The sequence below is a fragment of the Styela clava genome, chromosome 14 (genome assembly GCF_964204865.1).
Source record: "Styela clava chromosome 14, kaStyClav1.hap1.2, whole genome shotgun sequence".
Classification (NCBI taxonomy): domain Eukaryota; kingdom Metazoa; phylum Chordata; class Ascidiacea; order Stolidobranchia; family Styelidae; genus Styela; species Styela clava.
In genome coordinates, this window is record NC_135263.1 from 961,888 (window position 1) to 980,409 (window position 18,522).

At 39.7% G+C, this 18,522-nt stretch overlaps 3 protein-coding genes, 10 non-coding genes and 10 pseudogenes across 15 annotated transcripts; 2 read left to right on the forward strand and 21 right to left on the reverse strand.

The window, feature by feature from the left end:
* Window positions 1–3,478: 3,478 nt before the first annotated feature.
* LOC144432018 (uncharacterized) lies at window positions 3,479–4,153 on the reverse strand. The gene has a single exon (XM_078120022.1). The coding sequence runs from the start codon at window positions 4,151–4,153 to the stop codon at window positions 3,479–3,481; it is 675 nt and encodes a 224-aa protein (XP_077976148.1).
* Window positions 4,154–6,177: 2,024 nt separating this feature from the next.
* On the reverse strand, window positions 6,178–6,296 carry LOC144432259 (5S ribosomal RNA). Its single transcript, XR_013480495.1, has one exon. It is a non-coding gene; the product is annotated as a 5S ribosomal RNA (ribosomal RNA).
* An 81-nt stretch (window positions 6,297–6,377) lies between these two features.
* LOC144432197 (5S ribosomal RNA) lies at window positions 6,378–6,495 on the reverse strand (annotated as a pseudogene).
* Window positions 6,496–6,576: 81 nt separating this feature from the next.
* Window positions 6,577–6,695, reverse strand: LOC144432188 (5S ribosomal RNA). The gene has a single exon (XR_013480451.1). It is a non-coding gene; the product is annotated as a 5S ribosomal RNA (ribosomal RNA).
* Window positions 6,696–6,776: 81 nt separating this feature from the next.
* LOC144432215 (5S ribosomal RNA) lies at window positions 6,777–6,894 on the reverse strand (annotated as a pseudogene).
* Window positions 6,895–7,117: 223 nt separating this feature from the next.
* Window positions 7,118–10,819, forward strand: LOC120327669 (uncharacterized). Of its 2 annotated transcripts, XR_013480317.1 has the most exons (6): window positions 7,118–7,422; window positions 7,951–8,053; window positions 8,162–8,246; window positions 8,815–9,037; window positions 9,545–9,853; window positions 10,501–10,812. XR_013480317.1 is itself a non-coding variant. In XM_078119884.1 (5 exons), exons 1-4 carry the CDS (start codon window positions 7,316–7,318, stop codon window positions 9,000–9,002), a joined length of 483 nt encoding a protein of 160 aa, XP_077976010.1. In that variant the 5' UTR covers window positions 7,118–7,315; the 3' UTR covers window positions 9,003–9,037; window positions 9,545–10,819. The 2 variants fall into 2 exon arrangements, 1 of the variants encoding a protein (XP_077976010.1); XM_078119884.1 differs by having other exon boundaries at window positions 9,545–10,819.
* A 351-nt stretch (window positions 10,820–11,170) lies between these two features.
* LOC144432218 (5S ribosomal RNA) lies at window positions 11,171–11,278 on the reverse strand (annotated as a pseudogene).
* Window positions 11,279–11,363: 85 nt separating this feature from the next.
* On the reverse strand, window positions 11,364–11,482 carry LOC144432330 (5S ribosomal RNA). Its single transcript, XR_013480534.1, has one exon. It is a non-coding gene; the product is annotated as a 5S ribosomal RNA (ribosomal RNA).
* Window positions 11,483–11,563: 81 nt separating this feature from the next.
* Window positions 11,564–11,682, reverse strand: LOC144432336 (5S ribosomal RNA; annotated as a pseudogene).
* Window positions 11,683–11,763: 81 nt separating this feature from the next.
* Window positions 11,764–11,882, reverse strand: LOC144432287 (5S ribosomal RNA). The gene has a single exon (XR_013480520.1). It is a non-coding gene; the product is annotated as a 5S ribosomal RNA (ribosomal RNA).
* Window positions 11,883–11,963: 81 nt separating this feature from the next.
* Window positions 11,964–12,082, reverse strand: LOC144432337 (5S ribosomal RNA; annotated as a pseudogene).
* An 81-nt stretch (window positions 12,083–12,163) lies between these two features.
* On the reverse strand, window positions 12,164–12,282 carry LOC144432302 (5S ribosomal RNA). The gene has a single exon (XR_013480525.1). It is a non-coding gene; the product is annotated as a 5S ribosomal RNA (ribosomal RNA).
* Window positions 12,283–12,363: 81 nt separating this feature from the next.
* Window positions 12,364–12,482, reverse strand: LOC144432270 (5S ribosomal RNA). The gene has a single exon (XR_013480506.1). It is a non-coding gene; the product is annotated as a 5S ribosomal RNA (ribosomal RNA).
* Window positions 12,483–12,563: 81 nt separating this feature from the next.
* LOC144432198 (5S ribosomal RNA) lies at window positions 12,564–12,681 on the reverse strand (annotated as a pseudogene).
* An 81-nt stretch (window positions 12,682–12,762) lies between these two features.
* Window positions 12,763–12,881, reverse strand: LOC144432286 (5S ribosomal RNA). The gene has a single exon (XR_013480519.1). It is a non-coding gene; the product is annotated as a 5S ribosomal RNA (ribosomal RNA).
* Window positions 12,882–12,962: 81 nt separating this feature from the next.
* On the reverse strand, window positions 12,963–13,080 carry LOC144432216 (5S ribosomal RNA; annotated as a pseudogene).
* A 223-nt stretch (window positions 13,081–13,303) lies between these two features.
* LOC144431970 (uncharacterized) lies at window positions 13,304–17,005 on the forward strand. 2 transcript variants are annotated; one of them, XR_013480319.1, is made up of 6 exons: window positions 13,304–13,608; window positions 14,137–14,239; window positions 14,348–14,432; window positions 15,001–15,223; window positions 15,731–16,039; window positions 16,687–16,998. XR_013480319.1 is itself a non-coding variant. In XM_078119886.1 (5 exons), the coding sequence occupies exons 1-4, from the start codon at window positions 13,502–13,504 to the stop codon at window positions 15,186–15,188; spliced, it is 483 nt and encodes a 160-aa protein (XP_077976012.1). In that variant the 5' UTR covers window positions 13,304–13,501; the 3' UTR covers window positions 15,189–15,223; window positions 15,731–17,005. The 2 variants fall into 2 exon arrangements, 1 of the variants encoding a protein (XP_077976012.1); XM_078119886.1 differs by having other exon boundaries at window positions 15,731–17,005.
* A 351-nt stretch (window positions 17,006–17,356) lies between these two features.
* LOC144432193 (5S ribosomal RNA) lies at window positions 17,357–17,474 on the reverse strand (annotated as a pseudogene).
* An 85-nt stretch (window positions 17,475–17,559) lies between these two features.
* LOC144432331 (5S ribosomal RNA) lies at window positions 17,560–17,678 on the reverse strand. Its single transcript, XR_013480535.1, has one exon. It is a non-coding gene; the product is annotated as a 5S ribosomal RNA (ribosomal RNA).
* Window positions 17,679–17,759: 81 nt separating this feature from the next.
* LOC144432338 (5S ribosomal RNA) lies at window positions 17,760–17,878 on the reverse strand (annotated as a pseudogene).
* Window positions 17,879–17,959: 81 nt separating this feature from the next.
* Window positions 17,960–18,078, reverse strand: LOC144432288 (5S ribosomal RNA). Its single transcript, XR_013480521.1, has one exon. It is a non-coding gene; the product is annotated as a 5S ribosomal RNA (ribosomal RNA).
* An 81-nt stretch (window positions 18,079–18,159) lies between these two features.
* On the reverse strand, window positions 18,160–18,278 carry LOC144432339 (5S ribosomal RNA; annotated as a pseudogene).
* Window positions 18,279–18,359: 81 nt separating this feature from the next.
* LOC144432313 (5S ribosomal RNA) lies at window positions 18,360–18,478 on the reverse strand. Its single transcript, XR_013480526.1, has one exon. It is a non-coding gene; the product is annotated as a 5S ribosomal RNA (ribosomal RNA).
* Between the last annotated feature and the right edge of the window lie 44 nt (window positions 18,479–18,522).

An 18,522-nucleotide genomic window follows, 5' to 3' on the forward strand; every position in this document is an offset into this window, starting at 1 on the left:
AGATTTATAGTTCAAATACAATTCCTTAGTATTTCAGATTCTCTGACAAAATTTGGTGATTTTCTATTTTTTTCAATGTTGAGTCTGTAAGTGATTGCAGTTTTTATTTGTTTGATAACTAGGTGCTGATTAGGGGGATTACCTTCGAATATAACAGAATTTCTTTGTATCCATATTTTATATCTAGTGATTGAAATTAAATAAACTGAAGCGAACTAACTTCTTTCTAACAAGAAAAAGACTTTCAACTATGTTGATGTTTAATCCATAACAAAGCAATGTTAACGACAAGCGAACAGAAAACAGAATGACAAGTTATCGTAAGAAAAGCACGTAAGTAATCATGCGTGACAAAAACATAAACAAAACAATTGTGACTCATAACGGCTATTAGTTAAGTGGTTCGCCACACTACCCCCCCCCCCCCCCCCCCAGACGGAATGAGTTATAAAAATCTAGTGGGTTTACGAGTTTTTCTACCAAATTTGGTTCTGTAATCATAACCGGTTGTAGGTTCGGATGAACGATCGTCTGTAGAACGCTGATTGTTCGTTGTTGTTTTAGGGATTGGAGGACGTCCTCTTGGTTTAGGAATGGATACAGAAACAGGATGGTCGAGATCAAGATGAGCTGGCTTTAACCTGTCAACAGAAATAGTTTCGCTTCGGTTTCCAATCTGTACTTTGAAATGTTTATTCCCATGTTGCAAAACTTCGAATGGTCCTTCATAAGGTCTTTGTAAAGGAGATCGGTGTGCGTCACGACGAATAAACACGAACTTGGCTTGATTGAGTGCGGCTGGCATTCTTGCTCTGAAAGGACCATGGTGCGACGTAGGAATTGGAGCCAATGATCCTACTCTTTCTCTGAGAAGCCGAAGATTTGTGGTCGGGCAGCTATTGTCTTTAGAGTCTGATATGAAATCACCGGGGACAGTGAGGGGAGCGCCATAAACAAGCTCAGCTGACGATGCCGTAAGATCTTCTTTCGGAGCTGTGCGGATTCCCAATAAAACCCATGGAAGCACGTCCAACCAGTTTGAATCATTGAGTCGTGCCTTGATGGCAGATTTCATTGTTCGATGAAAACGTTCTACCAAACCATTTGCCTGTGGGTGGTAGGCTGTAGTGTGATGAATTTTTGTTCCCAATAATTCGGCAACAGCAGACCAAAGGCCTGAAATGAACTGTGATCCTCGGTCAGAAGAAATGTGAAGTGGAACACCAAAACGGGCAACCCAATTTGACAGGAAAGCTCGGGCACAAGACATAGTTGATATGTCTTTGAGGGGAATGGCTTCTGGCCACCTTGTGAAACGATCTACTATTGTAAGAAGGTAATTGTATCCTTGTGATGGTGGTAAAGGACCAACTAAGTCAATGTTGATATGGTCAAAGCGTTTGTCTGGCATTTTGAAATCTTCTAAAGGGGCCCGTATATGACGATTTATTTTAGACTTTTGGCATTCCAGGCATGTTTTGGCCCATTGTCCAATTTGTTTGGAAAGACCATGCCACACAAATTTTTGTGAGATCAGTTTGCGAGTGGTACGTATGCCTGGATGCGAGAGCCCGTGAACCGCATCGAAAATTTTTCTGCGCCAGCTGGCAGGCACTATAGGTCGTGGTCTATCCGTAGATACGTCACACAGCAATGTAAATTTGCCGTTGCAAAAAGGGACATCTTCGACACGAAGGCCGGTGATAGCAGTGCGGTAAGCCTGTGTATCCTTGTCGTTTAGTTGATCTGTGGCCATAATTTCATAATCGATGCCGTCATTGATGTCGTTGATGACCGCGCGCGACAGGGCGTCGGCGACAGTATTATCCTTACCGGAAATATGTTTTATATCTGTTGTGTATTCAGATATGAAATTGAGGTGACGCTGTTGTCGCGCTGACCATGGCTCAGAGACTTTTGACATAGCAAAAGTGAGGGGTTTGTGATCTGTAAAAATCGTGAAGGGTCGTGCTTCGAGAAAATAACGAAAATGTCGTATTCCTAAGTAAACGGCCAAAAGTTCTTTGTCGAATGCACTGTATTTCGTCTCGGGTTTGCGTAGCTGTCTACTATAAAATGCAATTGGCTTCCAAGATCCATTTAACTTTTGCTCGAGAACACCTCCTAAGGCAACGTCCGAGGCGTCGACTGTGAGGGCAGTTGGTGCGTTTGGTTGTGGATGTGTAAGCATAACTGCATTTGCCAGTGCTTTCTTAGTTTTTTCAAATGCACGTATCATACTGTCAGTCCATTCGGGCAAAACCTTCGACTTCTTAGGCAGGCCGGAAAGTGCTGCAAATAGTGATTGCATTATTTGGGCAGCTTTGGGCAAAAACCGATGATAGAAATTAACCATGCCAAGAAACTCTTGAAGGCCTTTAACAGATGAAGGGCGAGGGAAATTAGTTATCGCCTTCACTTTATTGGGGAGAGGAAAAGCACCCTCTTTTGTAACAGTATGTCCCAGGAACTCTAATTCGCTTAAACCGAATTTACATTTGGCAGGATTGATAACCATACCGTGGCTTTTTAGCCTTTGGAAAAGATTTCGCAAGTCCTTTTTGTGTTGATCTTTGGACGTACTGGCGATCAGGATGTCGTCAAGATAGACAAATACGAAAGGCAAACCTCGACAGATGGTATCCATTAAACGCTGGAATACCTGGGCGGCGTTTTTAAGCCCAAACGGCATGCGGAGAAATTCAAATAGGCCAAATGGTGTGATAATGGCAGTTTTGGGGATATCTTGTTCATGAATAGGTATTTGATGATAACCGCGAACAAGATCCACTTTAGAGAAAATTGTCCTTCCCGCAAGACGGGCCGTAAAATCTTGTATGTTTGGGACTGGGTAGCGGTCAGGCACGGTCATATCATTGAGACGTCTGTAGTCTCCACATGGGCGCCACCCGCCGTCCTGTTTAGGTACGATGTGAAGCGCAGACGCCCAGGGGCTATTTGAGGGTCGGATGATTCCGAGTTCAATCATGTTATCAAACTCTGCCTTTGCCGCGGCTAGCTTATCGGGGTGCAATCTTCGAGCCTTTGCGTGCACCGGGGGGCCGTCTGTAACAATATGATGCTTTACCCCGTGTGCAGTGGTCGGGTTGCTGAATAATCGTTCTGGTTGGAATACAAGCATATGTGCATGCCTCGATAAGTCGTTTGCCCCTGATGTCAACCAAAAGTCCGTGAGAGCGCAAAAAATCTCCCCCGATAATTGCCCGTGAAACATTGGCTAATGTGAATTTCCAGGTAAAATTTCTACCGCATATAGTCAAAGGCACTTTTCGTGTGCCATATGTCGTAATTGAGGTGCCGTTAGCTGCCAAAAGTGCTTGTCCTGGTCGCCCGTAACGACGGTCATGACCGGTGGCAGGCAGCACGCTGACTTGTGCACCCGTATCAACTAAAAAACTGCGTCCAGAGTTTTTGTCTGTGACGTAATAAAGGTTTGAATCGCCGACCGCCAAAGAGGTTACTGACGGTCGGCTATGGCGTTTTCCGAAACCACAAAAGAACATGGCGGGCGACATTTTTTGGCTTTCTTGCCGAATTTCCTGTGATAAAAACACATTTCAGACAAAACATGAGATGGTTTGAACGAACTGGTTTTTTGTACAGCGTTTGTCACCTCATAGCCTTTTGCAGTTAAAATATCATCTGCTTTCCTTGCCAGCTTCCGAAAATCGTCGCCCGTGGTTGTTAAAATGTCTGTAAGTTGAGACCGGACGTCTGGTGGCAGATGACTGACGAACAAATGGCGAAATAAGAAATCAGGTGTCTTACCTACTGGATACAATGCAAGCATGTTGTCCATAAGTTCCGTTGCCGTTCCATCCCCTAGTCCAGGCATTGAACAAAGACGCGCAGCTCGTTCAGGATCCGTTAGCGAACATTTAGTAGTGAGCTTCTCTTTGAGATCTTGGTACTTGTTCGTTTCCGGCGGGTTATTGAGAACATTAAGAATGCTGGCAGCGGTATTTTCATCCAGAGCGGCAACCACGTAGTGGTATTTTGTTTCATCTGTTGTGATATTTCGAACAGCGAACTGCGCTTCGACTTGATGGAACCAAACGGCAGGATTTTTAGTCCAGAAAATCGGCAGCTTTAATGATACCGCTGTTAGGCCTACTTTGTTGTCTTCACTCATATTCTACGCTATGCGCGTATTCTTTTCTCAAAAGTATGCTTTTGAGGTCGGGGTCACCATTTGAAGCGAACTAACTTCTTTCTAACAAGAAAAAGACTTTCAACTATGTTGATGTTTAATCCATAACAAAGCAATGTTAACGACAAGCGAACAGAAAACAGAATGACAAGTTATCGTAAGAAAAGCACGTAAGTAATCATGCGTGACAAAAACATAAACAAAACAATTGTGACTCATAACGGCTATTAGTTAAGTGGTTCGCCACAAAACAATAATATCTAAATCTCGTCTTGTAATGTTGGAATGTAACAAATAGCTTAAATCCAATAAAACACAAGTTTCATAATTTTTCAAAAGTCTGGCATTATTTAATTTCCTAACAGTATTTTCCATAAAATCGAAAACATAATCAAAATATTCACAATTCATAAATAGATGGCTAACAAATTCTGGTTCTTTTCCACATAACACACACATATCATTTCCTGCTATATTTCTTATTCCAGGTTTTGTTTTTACTGGTAAGATATCCCACATTAACTTGAAATTAGAGGTTTTCATATAGTTTGCCAGAATATTATTATGAATATTCTCACATGCAATATTTAAATTACAATTGCGTAGAAAAATTAATCTGTCCCCAGTCATAGAAATAACAATTTTTTTATAAATATTTTTATGCATATCTTCTTTTATATCTGTACTACTTATGTTATGCTTTCTTAAAAATTCTAATATTAATCTATACTCACTTTGAGGACAAAATCTATGTAAACATGTATTTTTAGTTCTAATCCCCCAAAATGTACTAAGTTGTTGTCCAATATTGTATTCAACAAAGGACATACAAATATGATTGTAATCCTCATTATAATCACATTCCCAAGCTTTATAATAATCCAAGACACTAATTATGTACATGCTCATTGTAAAAATGGGTATGATAATAATATCATAACCCCCCAAATTTTTTGGTTTGCACAAATTCCCTATTTTCAGTATGCTTCTTCCATTGAATACAAATTTTTCCACCATGTCATTCACTCTTTTTCCTATAGAATTTGGCATCGGAAATACTTTCGATAAATATAGAAACTGCGGCAACACCTTTAATTTTACTAATATACATTTGCCCTCTAAAGTCAACTTGATATCCTGTAATTCTCTTACAACATTTTTTGCTTCCTCTAAACATTTCATCCAATTAATTTGACACATATCTATATTCCCAAATGTAACATTTAATATTTCCATGGATTCAACTTCACTGATGTCTTATTGTGGGTTTATTCGTCTCCAAATTCCAATTCTCATTAATTTTGTTTTAGATTTGTTCAATTTCATACCTGTTGCTATTTGATGCCTTTCAATAAATTTCAATGCTTCTTTTATGGAATTTTCTTTACCTAATGCCAGAGTCACGTCATCAGCAAATCCAAGACTTTTCAATTCATTATTTCCTGGTACAACAATTCCACGAATATTATTTTCTGTGTTTATATATATTATAAGTGGTTCTATTGCAATTATGAAAATAAACATACTAATCGGATCACCTTGACGAATTCCTCTTTCAAATTTAATTTTAGAAGTCAAATACCCATTTACTATTATTCTAGCTTCAGAACCTGTGTATAATTCCCGAATCAAACTTATAAATTTGTTTTCAAATCCAAATTTTCCTAACACTTTATATAGGTACTTCAAATCTACAGAGTTAACCTAAATCCTAACCTAAAATCGTTAACCTAAATCCTTATTCAACATCGGCTACAGCAAATTAGCTGAGGAAATACACGGGCCGCAATATCACGTTGAAGGAATTCCATGACGCATCGCTCAAGCGGAACGAGAGAACAATTTAACATAAATAAACAAAGACGAAAAAAGCGTGAGCCAACTATATTCAGTTAACCATGATTCAACGTGGTATGGTTGTAGGCGATGAAGTAGTAGTCTATTCGGCTATTTGTATTTCGCAGTTGTTGGAAAACAGAGCAAAATCGAATGAAACGGCGACGAAAAGCCTACGACACTCGGTATTCCCAGCCGGCCACCCACGCAAGTACTAACCAAGCCCGACATTGCTTAACTTCCGAGATCGAACGAGATCGGGTGCATTCAACGTGGTATGGTTGTAGGCGATAAAGTAGTAGTCTATTCGACTATTTGTATTTCGCAGTTGTTAGAAAACAGAGTAAAATCGAATGAAACGGCGACGAAAAGCTTACGACATTCGGAATTCCCATCCGGTCACCCATGCAAGCACTAACCGAACCCGACATTGCTTAACTTCCGAGATCGACGAGATCGGGTGCATTCAACGTGGTATTGTTGTAGGCGATAAAGTAGTAGCCTATTCGGCTATTTGTATTTCGCAGTTGTTGGAAAACAGAGCTAAATCGAATGAAACGGCGACGAAAAGCCTACGACACTCGGTATTCCCAGCCGGTCACCCATGCAAGTACTAACCAAGCCCGACATTGCTTAACTTCCGAGATCGAACGAGATCGGGTGCATTCAACGTGGTATGGTTGTAGGCGATGAAGTAGTAGTCCATCCGGCTATTTGTATTTCGCAGTTGTTAGAAAACAGAGTAAAATCGAATGAAACGGCGACGAAAAGCTTACGACACTCGGTATTCCCAGCCGGTCACCCATGCAAGTACTAACCGAACCCGACATTGCTTAACTTCCGAGATCGACGAGATCCGGTGCATTCAACGTGGTATTGTTGTAGTAATCAGTAGTAATCAGTAGTTTATTTTTTCACCACACATGAAATACACTAAATGCATACGGAATGTAAAAGGAAGCAAAAACGGATAATTCGAGGTGAAAGGAGTCGCGAAAACCAAAATTGGTTATCGAGCGGCGACACCTGAGCTAAAGTCTAATAAATGAATCATAAAACAATGAAAAAAATCAAACAATAAATAAAAGAATATAAAGAAGTGGAAAATCGAGACGACCTGAATCCAAGAGACGCTCGAGACACAGAAAAGCAAAACCAAAAACGACTCCAAGCACATATGTGCGAGTAACTATGGGAACGGCAGCAGGAATGCAGTACAGTGCGATGACAGGATACCGAACCGATATCGCAGCGTTATGGAATTGATAGTTATTTAACAGATTTTAAATATATCCCGGTAGGGATATTATGCCGATAACACGGCGTAATCATAGTTATAAATGTTTGCCAAGAGTTCGAATAAGATTGCATGAAGATTGCAAGTGCTGGGGTGCAAGAAGATTGCAAGTGCTGGGGTAAGTCGAATTGTCATTAATACATTAAAGATAAAAATTATTCTAATCTGTGAAAAACAGGTTAACTCAACAAAGTAGATGGGGGTAACAATAAATAGCGTTGTAAATTAGTAAGCATACCGCTTGGAATCGTTGAGAATATAGAATGAACACAATATGTGTATGAACAGATGGATGAAATACCCACTGCAGCACTGAGTATCAACAGTGCTATATATATACAAATTTCGAAAATGCAACAAAGCACAATAATAATAAAGTGGTAAATATGATAGATTTTTACAAAAATATATACGAGATAGTTATTAAATTGTATTTGGTGAGAGACCAATATCAAGGATCATGAGTGTAGAACTGTTGAAAGATACTGCTAACACTATACGATTAGGCTATGAGCAAAATTGAATTACCATTGTATGACAAATGGCCATACAGCATAATATAGTGCAGAGCATGCACTATGGAAGTAGATGATAATAAAGAAGCAACTTAAAATTTACATGAAACATTCAGATTCACTTATTACAGGTACTGTCGACTCTGGGAGGTTGTGGACCTAGTCAAGTATTCTGCTGGCAGTGCCGAGGGAAAGTCAGTAAGCACATCAAACAGATGTGCTGGAGAAAGACAGGTAGGATGAAAGCATGAATTTTTTATATTTTATTTTGAAAGTAGCATATGTGGAGTCACGTAAACTTTGGGGAATGTTATTCCAAATTATTACGCCTTTGTATTTCAGGGAATTTTGAGATTTGCTCAGCGAAAAGCGAGGTACAAAAAGATTGGATTTGGTCGAAGAGCGTGTGTTGTGTTCATGCACAGAGGTAAGCGAAACAAAATAATTGTCGAACGCTGTGGGCAAGTAATTATTCTGAAATTGGTGCATAACTTTGGCAATCTCTAGAGTATAAATTTCGGATAGTTTCAACACCCTGGTTTTATGGTAAAGGGTGTTTAAGTTTGTACGAATAGACGCTCTGGAGAGAGTTCTAACAGCTTTATTCTGTAAGACCTCCAATTTGTGAATGTTGGTTTGTGTTGCAGAGCCCCATGCAGTTATAGCATATTGGATGTGGGATTGAAAAAGAGCAAAATAAATGGTTCGCAGGGTAGCATCCTGCACATAATGCCTAAGTTTTCCCAAAATCCCAACAGACCTTGACAATTTCTTGTGCATCTCGGTAATATGAGTGTTCCATTTTAAGTTACTATCTATATAGAGCCCGAGATATTTAAAGGATTGAACAACTTCCAAAGCAACCCCCCTGATTTTGATTAACATGTTGGGATGTTTTTTAATTGATTTAGGACTGAATAGCATGACTTTAGATTTTTTTACGTTCACAGTGAGTTTGTTGCATAACATCCACTCAATTATTTTATCTATTTCAGTGTTCATAGTATTTTGGAGCGTGGTTGAATCTTTGGCACTGGCAAGCAAGCAAGCGTCATCGGCGAAGAGTTTTGTTAAAAGATTCGAACAGTTCGACAAATCATTTATGAAAAGTAAGAAAGCCAATGGTCCAATGACCGAACCTTGGACAATTCCACAGTGGATGGGCAACATCGGAGACCTATGACATCCTACTTCAACAAACTGTGATCGACCACTCAGGTAATTACATAATAGTTTGCATGCGTTACCTCTAAAACCACAGTGTATCAACTTTTGGACAAGAATTTGATGATCAACTGTGTCAAAGGCCTTCTTTAAATCCAGGAATGCACAACAGACAGACTCCCCTTCATCAATTTTTTCATAGATAAATGAAATAAGATCTAGGATGGCATGGGAAGTCGAGTGATTGGATTGAAATCCGAATTGACATTTGTCGATCAGATTGAATTTGTTACAGAAGTTGAGCATTCTTTTATAGACTAATTTTTCCAGGACGATGCCGATACAGGGTAGAATTGAAATTGGCCTATAATTTGAAGGATTATTTTTGTTGCCACTTTTGAAGATGGGTATTACCCTAGCAATCTTCAGAGCGGAGGGAAAAATTCCTAAACTAAATGATAGATTAAAGAAATGACTCAAAGCTGGGGATATGCTGTCTGCGACTAATTTTAAGAAAAAAGAAGGAATATTATCATGCCCAACTGCTTTGCCTTTTTTCAGGTTCATTATTACTTGGTGAACTTCTAATGGTGTTGATGGCTCCAGAAAAAACGAATTCTGTGTAGGAGCACCCAAAAAGGCTTTGAAAGATTTCGTACTGTGTGGGACATTATCGGCAAGTCTCTTTCCTACGGATGAAAAAAATTTATTAAATTCAACGGATATCGCGACAGGGTCTGAGACTATGGTACCATTTTCAAGCTTCAGTTCCGAGATAGTGGTTTCATCATTGGACCTTACTTTGATGATGTCATTTATAGTTTTCCAAGTGCGTTTAACATCGCCTCTGTTGTTCTCTAGGATGTTATGGTAATACATTTGTTTTGATCTCCTCTGCAAATGTGTCAAAATGTTTTTATATTTTTTAAAGTGGAGACGCTGGGATAAATTTCCCTTCAGGAACTTACTTTTGAACATTTTGTTCTTATGTTTAATGGAATTACGAATTCCTTTAGTAATCCAAGGTTTGGAATAAAATTTGTTTTCTCTACGCGAAAATGGTCTTAATGGGGCATGCTTATTGATTAACCACTTGAAGTGACTAAGAAAAGTATCAAATGAGCTATTGAAGTTTACTTCAGATAATATAACACTAGTATAATTATTACACATTGACTCAACTTCTAGCCTGAACGAGTCAGCACAAAATTTAGTCATGTCCCGTTTCATGCGAGTGTTTGTTTTAACGTTACTATTAGTTGCTGGTATTGTGCACATTATGGGAAAGTGGTCGGTGAGATCACTGAGCAAAATAAATGACGAAGTGCGGGAATCTATGATATTAGTGTAGATATGGTCAATTAATGTGTGGGAGGTTGAGGTCACTCTGGTTGGTTTGGTGATAAGTGGACATATGAAATTGGACATTAGCATATCCAGATACTTGGTAGTAGGATTGTCACAAGAATTAAAAAGATTTATATTGAAGTCGCCTAATATAATAAATTGCTTTTTAGCCATCGCCAGCTTCTCAAATAAACAAGACATTGCTGTGGTGAATGATGGGATATTATTTTTTGGATGTCTATATATTACACCGACAACAAGATTTTGAATTTTTGAGGTTGGTTGGAAATATTTGAGTTCGATCCACAAGTCCTCACAGTTTGGGAGGCAAAGGCTGAAGTCAGTGCATAAATGAAAGTTTAGATTGTCCCTAATATAAAAATCAACACCGCCTGCGCGAGTAGAGGAGGGAGCATGAATGAAGGTGTAACCAGAGATATCAATATTGACAACAGCAGTTTCACTCATGATCCTAGTCTCGCTTAGAGCAATAATTTGAGGTGGAATACAAAAATTTGAAATTAGCTCAACTAGATTATCGGCATATTTTTCCAAAGATCTGATGTTATGGTGCAATATAATAAAGTCTGTTGCTAGAAAACTTGAAGTTACTCTATTGATATTGGATATTTCAAGGTATCGACTTGCAATAGAAGGAATTTCGGGATGAAAATTGGTTGATTCCCAGGTAGGATAAGGATCACTCATAGATGAGGAATGCTAATGGGTTCGAATTAGATAACATTAGGTTGGATAGGCGATAAAGTAGTAGTCTATTCGGCTATTTGTATTTTGCAATTGTTAGAAAACAGAGCAAAATCGAATGAAACGGCGACGAAAAGCCTACGACACTAGGTATTTCAGCCGGTCACCCATGCAAGTACTAACCGAGACCGACATTGCTTAACTTCCGAGATCGGGTGCATTCAACGTGGTATGGTTGTAGTCGATAAAGTAGTAGTCTGTTCTGCTATTTGTATTTTGCAGTTGTTAGAAAACAGAGAAAAAACGAATGGAACGGCGACGAAAAAAAAGCCTACGACACTCGGTATTCCCAGCCCGTCACCCATGCAAGTACTAACCGAGCCCGACATTGCTTAACTTCCGAGATCGAACGAGATCGGGTGCATTCAACGTGGTATGGTTGTAGGCGATAAAGTAGTAGTCTATTCGGCTATTTGTATTTCGCAGTTGTTAGAAAACAGAGCAAAATCGAATGAAACGGCGACGACAAGCCTACGACACTCGGTATTCCCAGCCGGTCACCCATGCAAGTACTAACCAAGCCCGACATTGCTTAACTTCCTAGATCGAACGAGATCGGGTGCATTCAACGTGGTATGGTTGTGGGCGATAAAGTAGTAGTCTATTCGGCTATTTGTATTTCGCAGTTATTAGAAAACAGAGCAAAATCGAATGAAACGGCGACGACAAGCCTACGACACTCGTTATTCCCAGCCGGTCACCCATGCAAGTACTAACCGAGCCCGACATTGCTTAACTTCCGAGATCGAACGAGATCGGGTGCATTCAACGTGGTATGGTTGTAGGCAGTAAAGTAGTAGTCTATTCGGCTATTTGTATTTCGCAGTTGTTAGAAAACAGAGCAAAATCGAATGAAACGGCGACGAAAAGCCTACGACACTCGGTATTCCCAGCCGGTCACCCATGCAAGTACTAACCAAGCCCGACATTGCTTAACTTCCTAGATCGAACGAGATCGGGTGCATTCAACGTGGTATGGTTGTGGGCGATAAAGTAGTAGTCTATTCGGCTATTTGTATTTCGCAGTTATTAGAAAACAGAGCAAAATCGAATGAAACGGCGACGACAAGCCTACGACACTCGTTATTCCCAGCCGGTCACCCATGCAAGTACTAACCGAGCCCGACATTGCTTAACTTCCGAGATCAAACGAGATCGGGTGCATTCAACGTGGTATGGTTGTAGGCGATGAAGTAGTAGTCTATTCGGCTATTTGTATTTCGCAGTTGTTGGAAAACAGAGCAAAATCGAATGAAACGGCGACGAAAAGCCTACGACACTCGGTATTCCCAGCCGGCCACCCACGCAAGTACTAACCAAGCCCGACATTGCTTAACTTCCGAGATCGAACGAGATCGGGTGCATTCAACGTGGTATGGTTGTAGGCGATAAAGTAGTAGTCTATTCGACTATTTGTATTTCGCAGTTGTTAGAAAACAGAGTAAAATCGAATGAAACGGCGACGAAAAGCTTACGACATTCGGAATTCCCATCCGGTCACCCATGCAAGCACTAACCGAACCCGACATTGCTTAACTTCCGAGATCGACGAGATCGGGTGCATTCAACGTGGTATTGTTGTAGGCGATAAAGTAGTAGCCTATTCGGCTATTTGTATTTCGCAGTTGTTGGAAAACAGAGCTAAATCGAATGAAACGGCGACGAAAAGCCTACGACACTCGGTATTCCCAGCCGGTCACCCATGCAAGTACTAACCAAGCCCGACATTGCTTAACTTCCGAGATCGAACGAGATCGGGTGCATTCAACGTGGTATGGTTGTAGGCGATGAAGTAGTAGTCCATCCGGCTATTTGTATTTCGCAGTTGTTAGAAAACAGAGTAAAATCGAATGAAACGGCGACGAAAAGCTTACGACACTCGGTATTCCCAGCCGGTCACCCATGCAAGTACTAACCGAACCCGACATTGCTTAACTTCCGAGATCGACGAGATCCGGTGCATTCAACGTGGTATTGTTGTAGTAATCAGTAGTAATCAGTAGTTTATTTTTTCACCACACATGAAATACACTAAATGCATACGGAATGTAAAAGGAAGCAAAAACGGATAATTCGAGGTGAAAGGAGTCGCGAAAACCAAAATTGGTTATCGAGCGGCGACACCTGAGCTAAAGTCTAATAAATGAATCATAAAACAATGAAAAAAATCAAACAATAAATAAAAGAATATAAAGAAGTGGAAAATCGAGACGACCTGAATCCAAGAGACGCTCGAGACACAGAAAAGCAAAACCAAAAACGACTCCAAGCACATATGTGCGAGTAACTATGGGAACGGCAGCAGGAATGCAGTACAGTGCGATGACAGGATACCGAACCGATATCGCAGCGTTATGGAATTGATAGTTATTTAACAGATTTTAAATATATCCCGGTAGGGATATTATGCCGATAACACGGCGTAATCATAGTTATAAATGTTTGCCAAGAGTTCGAATAAGATTGCATGAAGATTGCAAGTGCTGGGGTGCAAGAAGATTGCAAGTGCTGGGGTAAGTCGAATTGTCATTAATACATTAAAGATAAAAATTATTCTAATCTGTGAAAAACAGGTTAACTCAACAAAGTAGATGGGGGTAACAATAAATAGCGTTGTAAATTAGTAAGCATACCGCTTGGAATCGTTGAGAATATAGAATGAACACAATATGTGTATGAACAGATGGATGAAATACCCACTGCAGCACTGAGTATCAACAGTGCTATATATATACAAATTTCGAAAATGCAACAAAGCACAATAATAATAAAGTGGTAAATATGATAGATTTTTACAAAAATATATACGAGATAGTTATTAAATTGTATTTGGTGAGAGACCAATATCAAGGATCATGAGTGTAGAACTGTTGAAAGATACTGCTAACACTATACGATTAGGCTATGAGCAAAATTGAATTACCATTGTATGACAAATGGCCATACAGCATAATATAGTGCAGAGCATGCACTATGGAAGTAGATGATAATAAAGAAGCAACTTAAAATTTACATGAAACATTCAGATTCACTTATTACAGGTACTGTCGACTCTGGGAGGTTGTGGACCTAGTCAAGTATTCTGCTGGCAGTGCCGAGGGAAAGTCAGTAAGCACATCAAACAGATGTGCTGGAGAAAGACAGGTAGGATGAAAGCATGAATTTTTTATATTTTATTTTGAAAGTAGCATATGTGGAGTCACGTAAACTTTGGGGAATGTTATTCCAAATTATTACGCCTTTGTATTTCAGGGAATTTTGAGATTTGCTCAGCGAAAAGCGAGGTACAAAAAGATTGGATTTGGTCGAAGAGCGTGTGTTGTGTTCATGCACAGAGGTAAGCGAAACAAAATAATTGTCGAACGCTGTGGGCAAGTAATTATTCTGAAATTGGTGCATAACTTTGGCAATCTCTAGAGTATAAATTTCGGATAGTTTCAACACCCTGGTTTTATGGTAAAGGGTGTTTAAGTTTGTACGAATAGACGCTCTGGAGAGAGTTCTAACAGCTTTATTCTGTAAGACCTCCAATTTGTGAATGTTGGTTTGTGTTGCAGAGCCCCATGCAGTTATAGCATATTGGATGTGGGATTGAAAAAGAGCAAAATAAATGGTTCGCAGGGTAGCATCCTGCACATAATGCCTAAGTTTTCCCAAAATCCCAACAGACCTTGACAATTTCTTGTGCATCTCGGTAATATGAGTGTTCCATTTTAAGTTACTATCTATATAGAGCCCGAGATATTTAAAGGATTGAACAACTTCCAAAGCAACCCCCCTGATTTTGATTAACATGTTGGGATGTTTTTTAATTGATTTAGGACTGAATAGCATGACTTTAGATTTTTTTACGTTCACAGTGAGTTTGTTGCATAACATCCACTCAATTATTTTATCTATTTCAGTGTTCATAGTATTTTGGAGCGTGGTTGAATCTTTGGCACTGGCAAGCAAGCAAGCGTCATCGGCGAAGAGTTTTGTTAAAAGATTCGAACAGTTCGACAAATCATTTATGAAAAGTAAGAAAGCCAATGGTCCAATGACCGAACCTTGGACAATTCCACAGTGGATGGGCAACATCGGAGACCTATGACATCCTACTTCAACAAACTGTGATCGACCACTCAGGTAATTACATAATAGTTTGCATGCGTTACCTCTAAAACCACAGTGTATCAACTTTTGGACAAGAATTTGATGATCAACTGTGTCAAAGGCCTTCTTTAAATCCAGGAATGCACAACAGACAGACTCCCCTTCATCAATTTTTTCATAGATAAATGAAATAAGATCTAGGATGGCATGGGAAGTCGAGTGATTGGATTGAAATCCGAATTGACATTTGTCGATCAGATTGAATTTGTTACAGAAGTTGAGCATTCTTTTATAGACTAATTTTTCCAGGACGATGCCGATACAGGGTAGAATTGAAATTGGCCTATAATTTGAAGGATTATTTTTGTTGCCACTTTTGAAGATGGGTATTACCCTAGCAATCTTCAGAGCGGAGGGAAAAATTCCTAAACTAAATGATAGATTAAAGAAATGACTCAAAGCTGGGGATATGCTGTCTGCGACTAATTTTAAGAAAAAAGAAGGAATATTATCATGCCCAACTGCTTTGCCTTTTTTCAGGTTCATTATTACTTGGTGAACTTCTAATGGTGTTGATGGCTCCAGAAAAAACGAATTCTGTGTAGGAGCACCCAAAAAGGCTTTGAAAGATTTCGTACTGTGTGGGACATTATCGGCAAGTCTCTTTCCTACGGATGAAAAAAATTTATTAAATTCAACGGATATCGCGACAGGGTCTGAGACTATGGTACCATTTTCAAGCTTCAGTTCCGAGATAGTGGTTTCATCATTGGACCTTACTTTGATGATGTCATTTATAGTTTTCCAAGTGCGTTTAACATCGCCTCTGTTGTTCTCTAGGATGTTATGGTAATACATTTGTTTTGATCTCCTCTGCAAATGTGTCAAAATGTTTTTATATTTTTTAAAGTGGAGACGCTGGGATAAATTTCCCTTCAGGAACTTACTTTTGAACATTTTGTTCTTATGTTTAATGGAATTACGAATTCCTTTAGTAATCCAAGGTTTGGAATAAAATTTGTTTTCTCTACGCGAAAATGGTCTTAATGGGGCATGCTTATTGATTAACCACTTGAAGTGACTAAGAAAAGTATCAAATGAGCTATTGAAGTTTACTTCAGATAATATAACACTAGTATAATTATTACACATTGACTCAACTTCTAGCCTGAACGAGTCAGCACAAAATTTAGTCATGTCCCGTTTCATGCGAGTGTTTGTTTTAACGTTACTATTAGTTGCTGGTATTGTGCACATTATGGGAAAGTGGTCGGTGAGATCACTGAGCAAAATAAATGACGAAGTGCGGGAATCTATGATATTAGTGTAGATATGGTCAATTAATGTGTGGGAGGTTGAGGTCACTCTGGTTGGTTTGGTGATAAGTGGACATATGAAATTGGACATTAGCATATCCAGATACTTGGTAGTAGGATTGTCACAAGAATTAAAAAGATTTATATTGAAGTCGCCTAATATAATAAATTGCTTTTTAGCCATCGCCAGCTTCTCAAATAAACAAGACATTGCTGTGGTGAATGATGGGATATTATTTTTTGGATGTCTATATATTACACCGACAACAAGATTTTGAATTTTTGAGGTTGGTTGGAAATATTTGAGTTCGATCCACAAGTCCTCACAGTTTGGGAGGCAAAGGCTGAAGTCAGTGCATAAATGAAAGTTTAGATTGTCCCTAATATAAAAATCAACACCGCCTGCGCGAGTAGAGGAGGGAGCATGAATGAAGGTGTAACCAGAGATATCAATATTGACAACAGCAGTTTCACTCATGATCCTAGTCTCGCTTAGAGCAATAATTTGAGGTGGAATACAAAAATTTGAAATTAGCTCAACTAGATTATCGGCATATTTTTACAAAGATCTGATGTTATGGTGCAATATAATAAAGTCTGTTGCTAGAAAACTTGAAGTTACTCTATTGATATTGGATATTTCAAGGTATCGACTTGCAATAGAAGGAATTTCGGGATGAAAATTGGTTGATTCCCAGGTAGGATAAGGATCACTCATAGATGAGGAATGCTAATGGGTTCGAATTAGATAACATTAGGTTGGATAGGCGATAAAGTAGTAGTCTATTCGGCTATTTGTATTTTGCAATTGTTAGAAAACAGAGCAAAATCGAATGAAACGGCGACGAAAAGCCTACGACACTAGGTATTTCAGCCGGTCACCCATGCAAGTACTAACCGAGACCGACATTGCTTAACTTCCGAGATCGAACGAGATCGGGTGCATTCAACGTGGTATGGTTGTAGTCGATAAAGTAGTAGTCTGTTCTGCTATTTGTATTTTGCAGTTGTTAGAAAACAGAGAAAAAACGAATGGAACGGCGACGAAAAAAAAGCCTACGACACTCGGTATTCCCAGCCCGTCACCCATGCAAGTACTAACCGAGCCCGACATTGCTTAACTTCCGAGATCGAACGAGATCGGGTGCATTCAACGTGGTATGGTTGTAGGCGATAAAGTAGTAGTCTATTCGGCTATTTGTATTTCGCAGTTGTTAGAAAACAGAGCAAAATCGAATGAAACGGCGACGACAAGCCTACGACACTCGGTATTCCCAGCCGGTCACCCATGCAAGTACTAACCAAGCCCGACATTGCTTAACTTCCTAGATCGAACGAGATCGGGTGCATTCAACGTGGTATGGTTGTGGGCGATAAAGTAGTAGTCTATTCGGCTATTTGTATTTCGCAGTTATTAGAAAACAGAGCAAAATCGAATGAAACGGCGACGACAAGCCTACGACACTCGTTATTCCCAGCCGGTCACCCATGCAAGTACTAACCGAGCCCGACATTGCTTAACTTCCGAGATCGAACGAGATCGGGTGCATTCAACGTGGTATGGTTGTAGGCAGTAAAGTAGTAGTCTATTCGGCTATTTGTATTTCGCAGTTGTTAGAAAACAGAGCAAAATCGAATGAAACGGCGACGAAAAGCCTACGACACTCGGTATTCCCAGCCGGTCACCCATGCAAGTACTAACCAAGCCCGACATTGCTTAACTTCCTAGATCGAACGAGATCGGGTGCATTCAACGTGGTATGGTTGTGGGCGATAAAGTAGTAGTCTATTCGGCTATTTGTATTTCGCAGTTATTAGAAAACAGAGCAAAATCGAATGAAACGGCGACGACAAGCCTACGACACTCGTTATTCCCAGCCGGTCACCCATGCAAGTACTAACCGAGCCCGACATTGCTTAACTTCCGAGATCAAACGAGATCGGGTGCATTCAACGTGGTATGGTTGTAGGCGATGAAGTAGTAGTCTATTCGGCTATTTGTATTTCGCAGTTGTT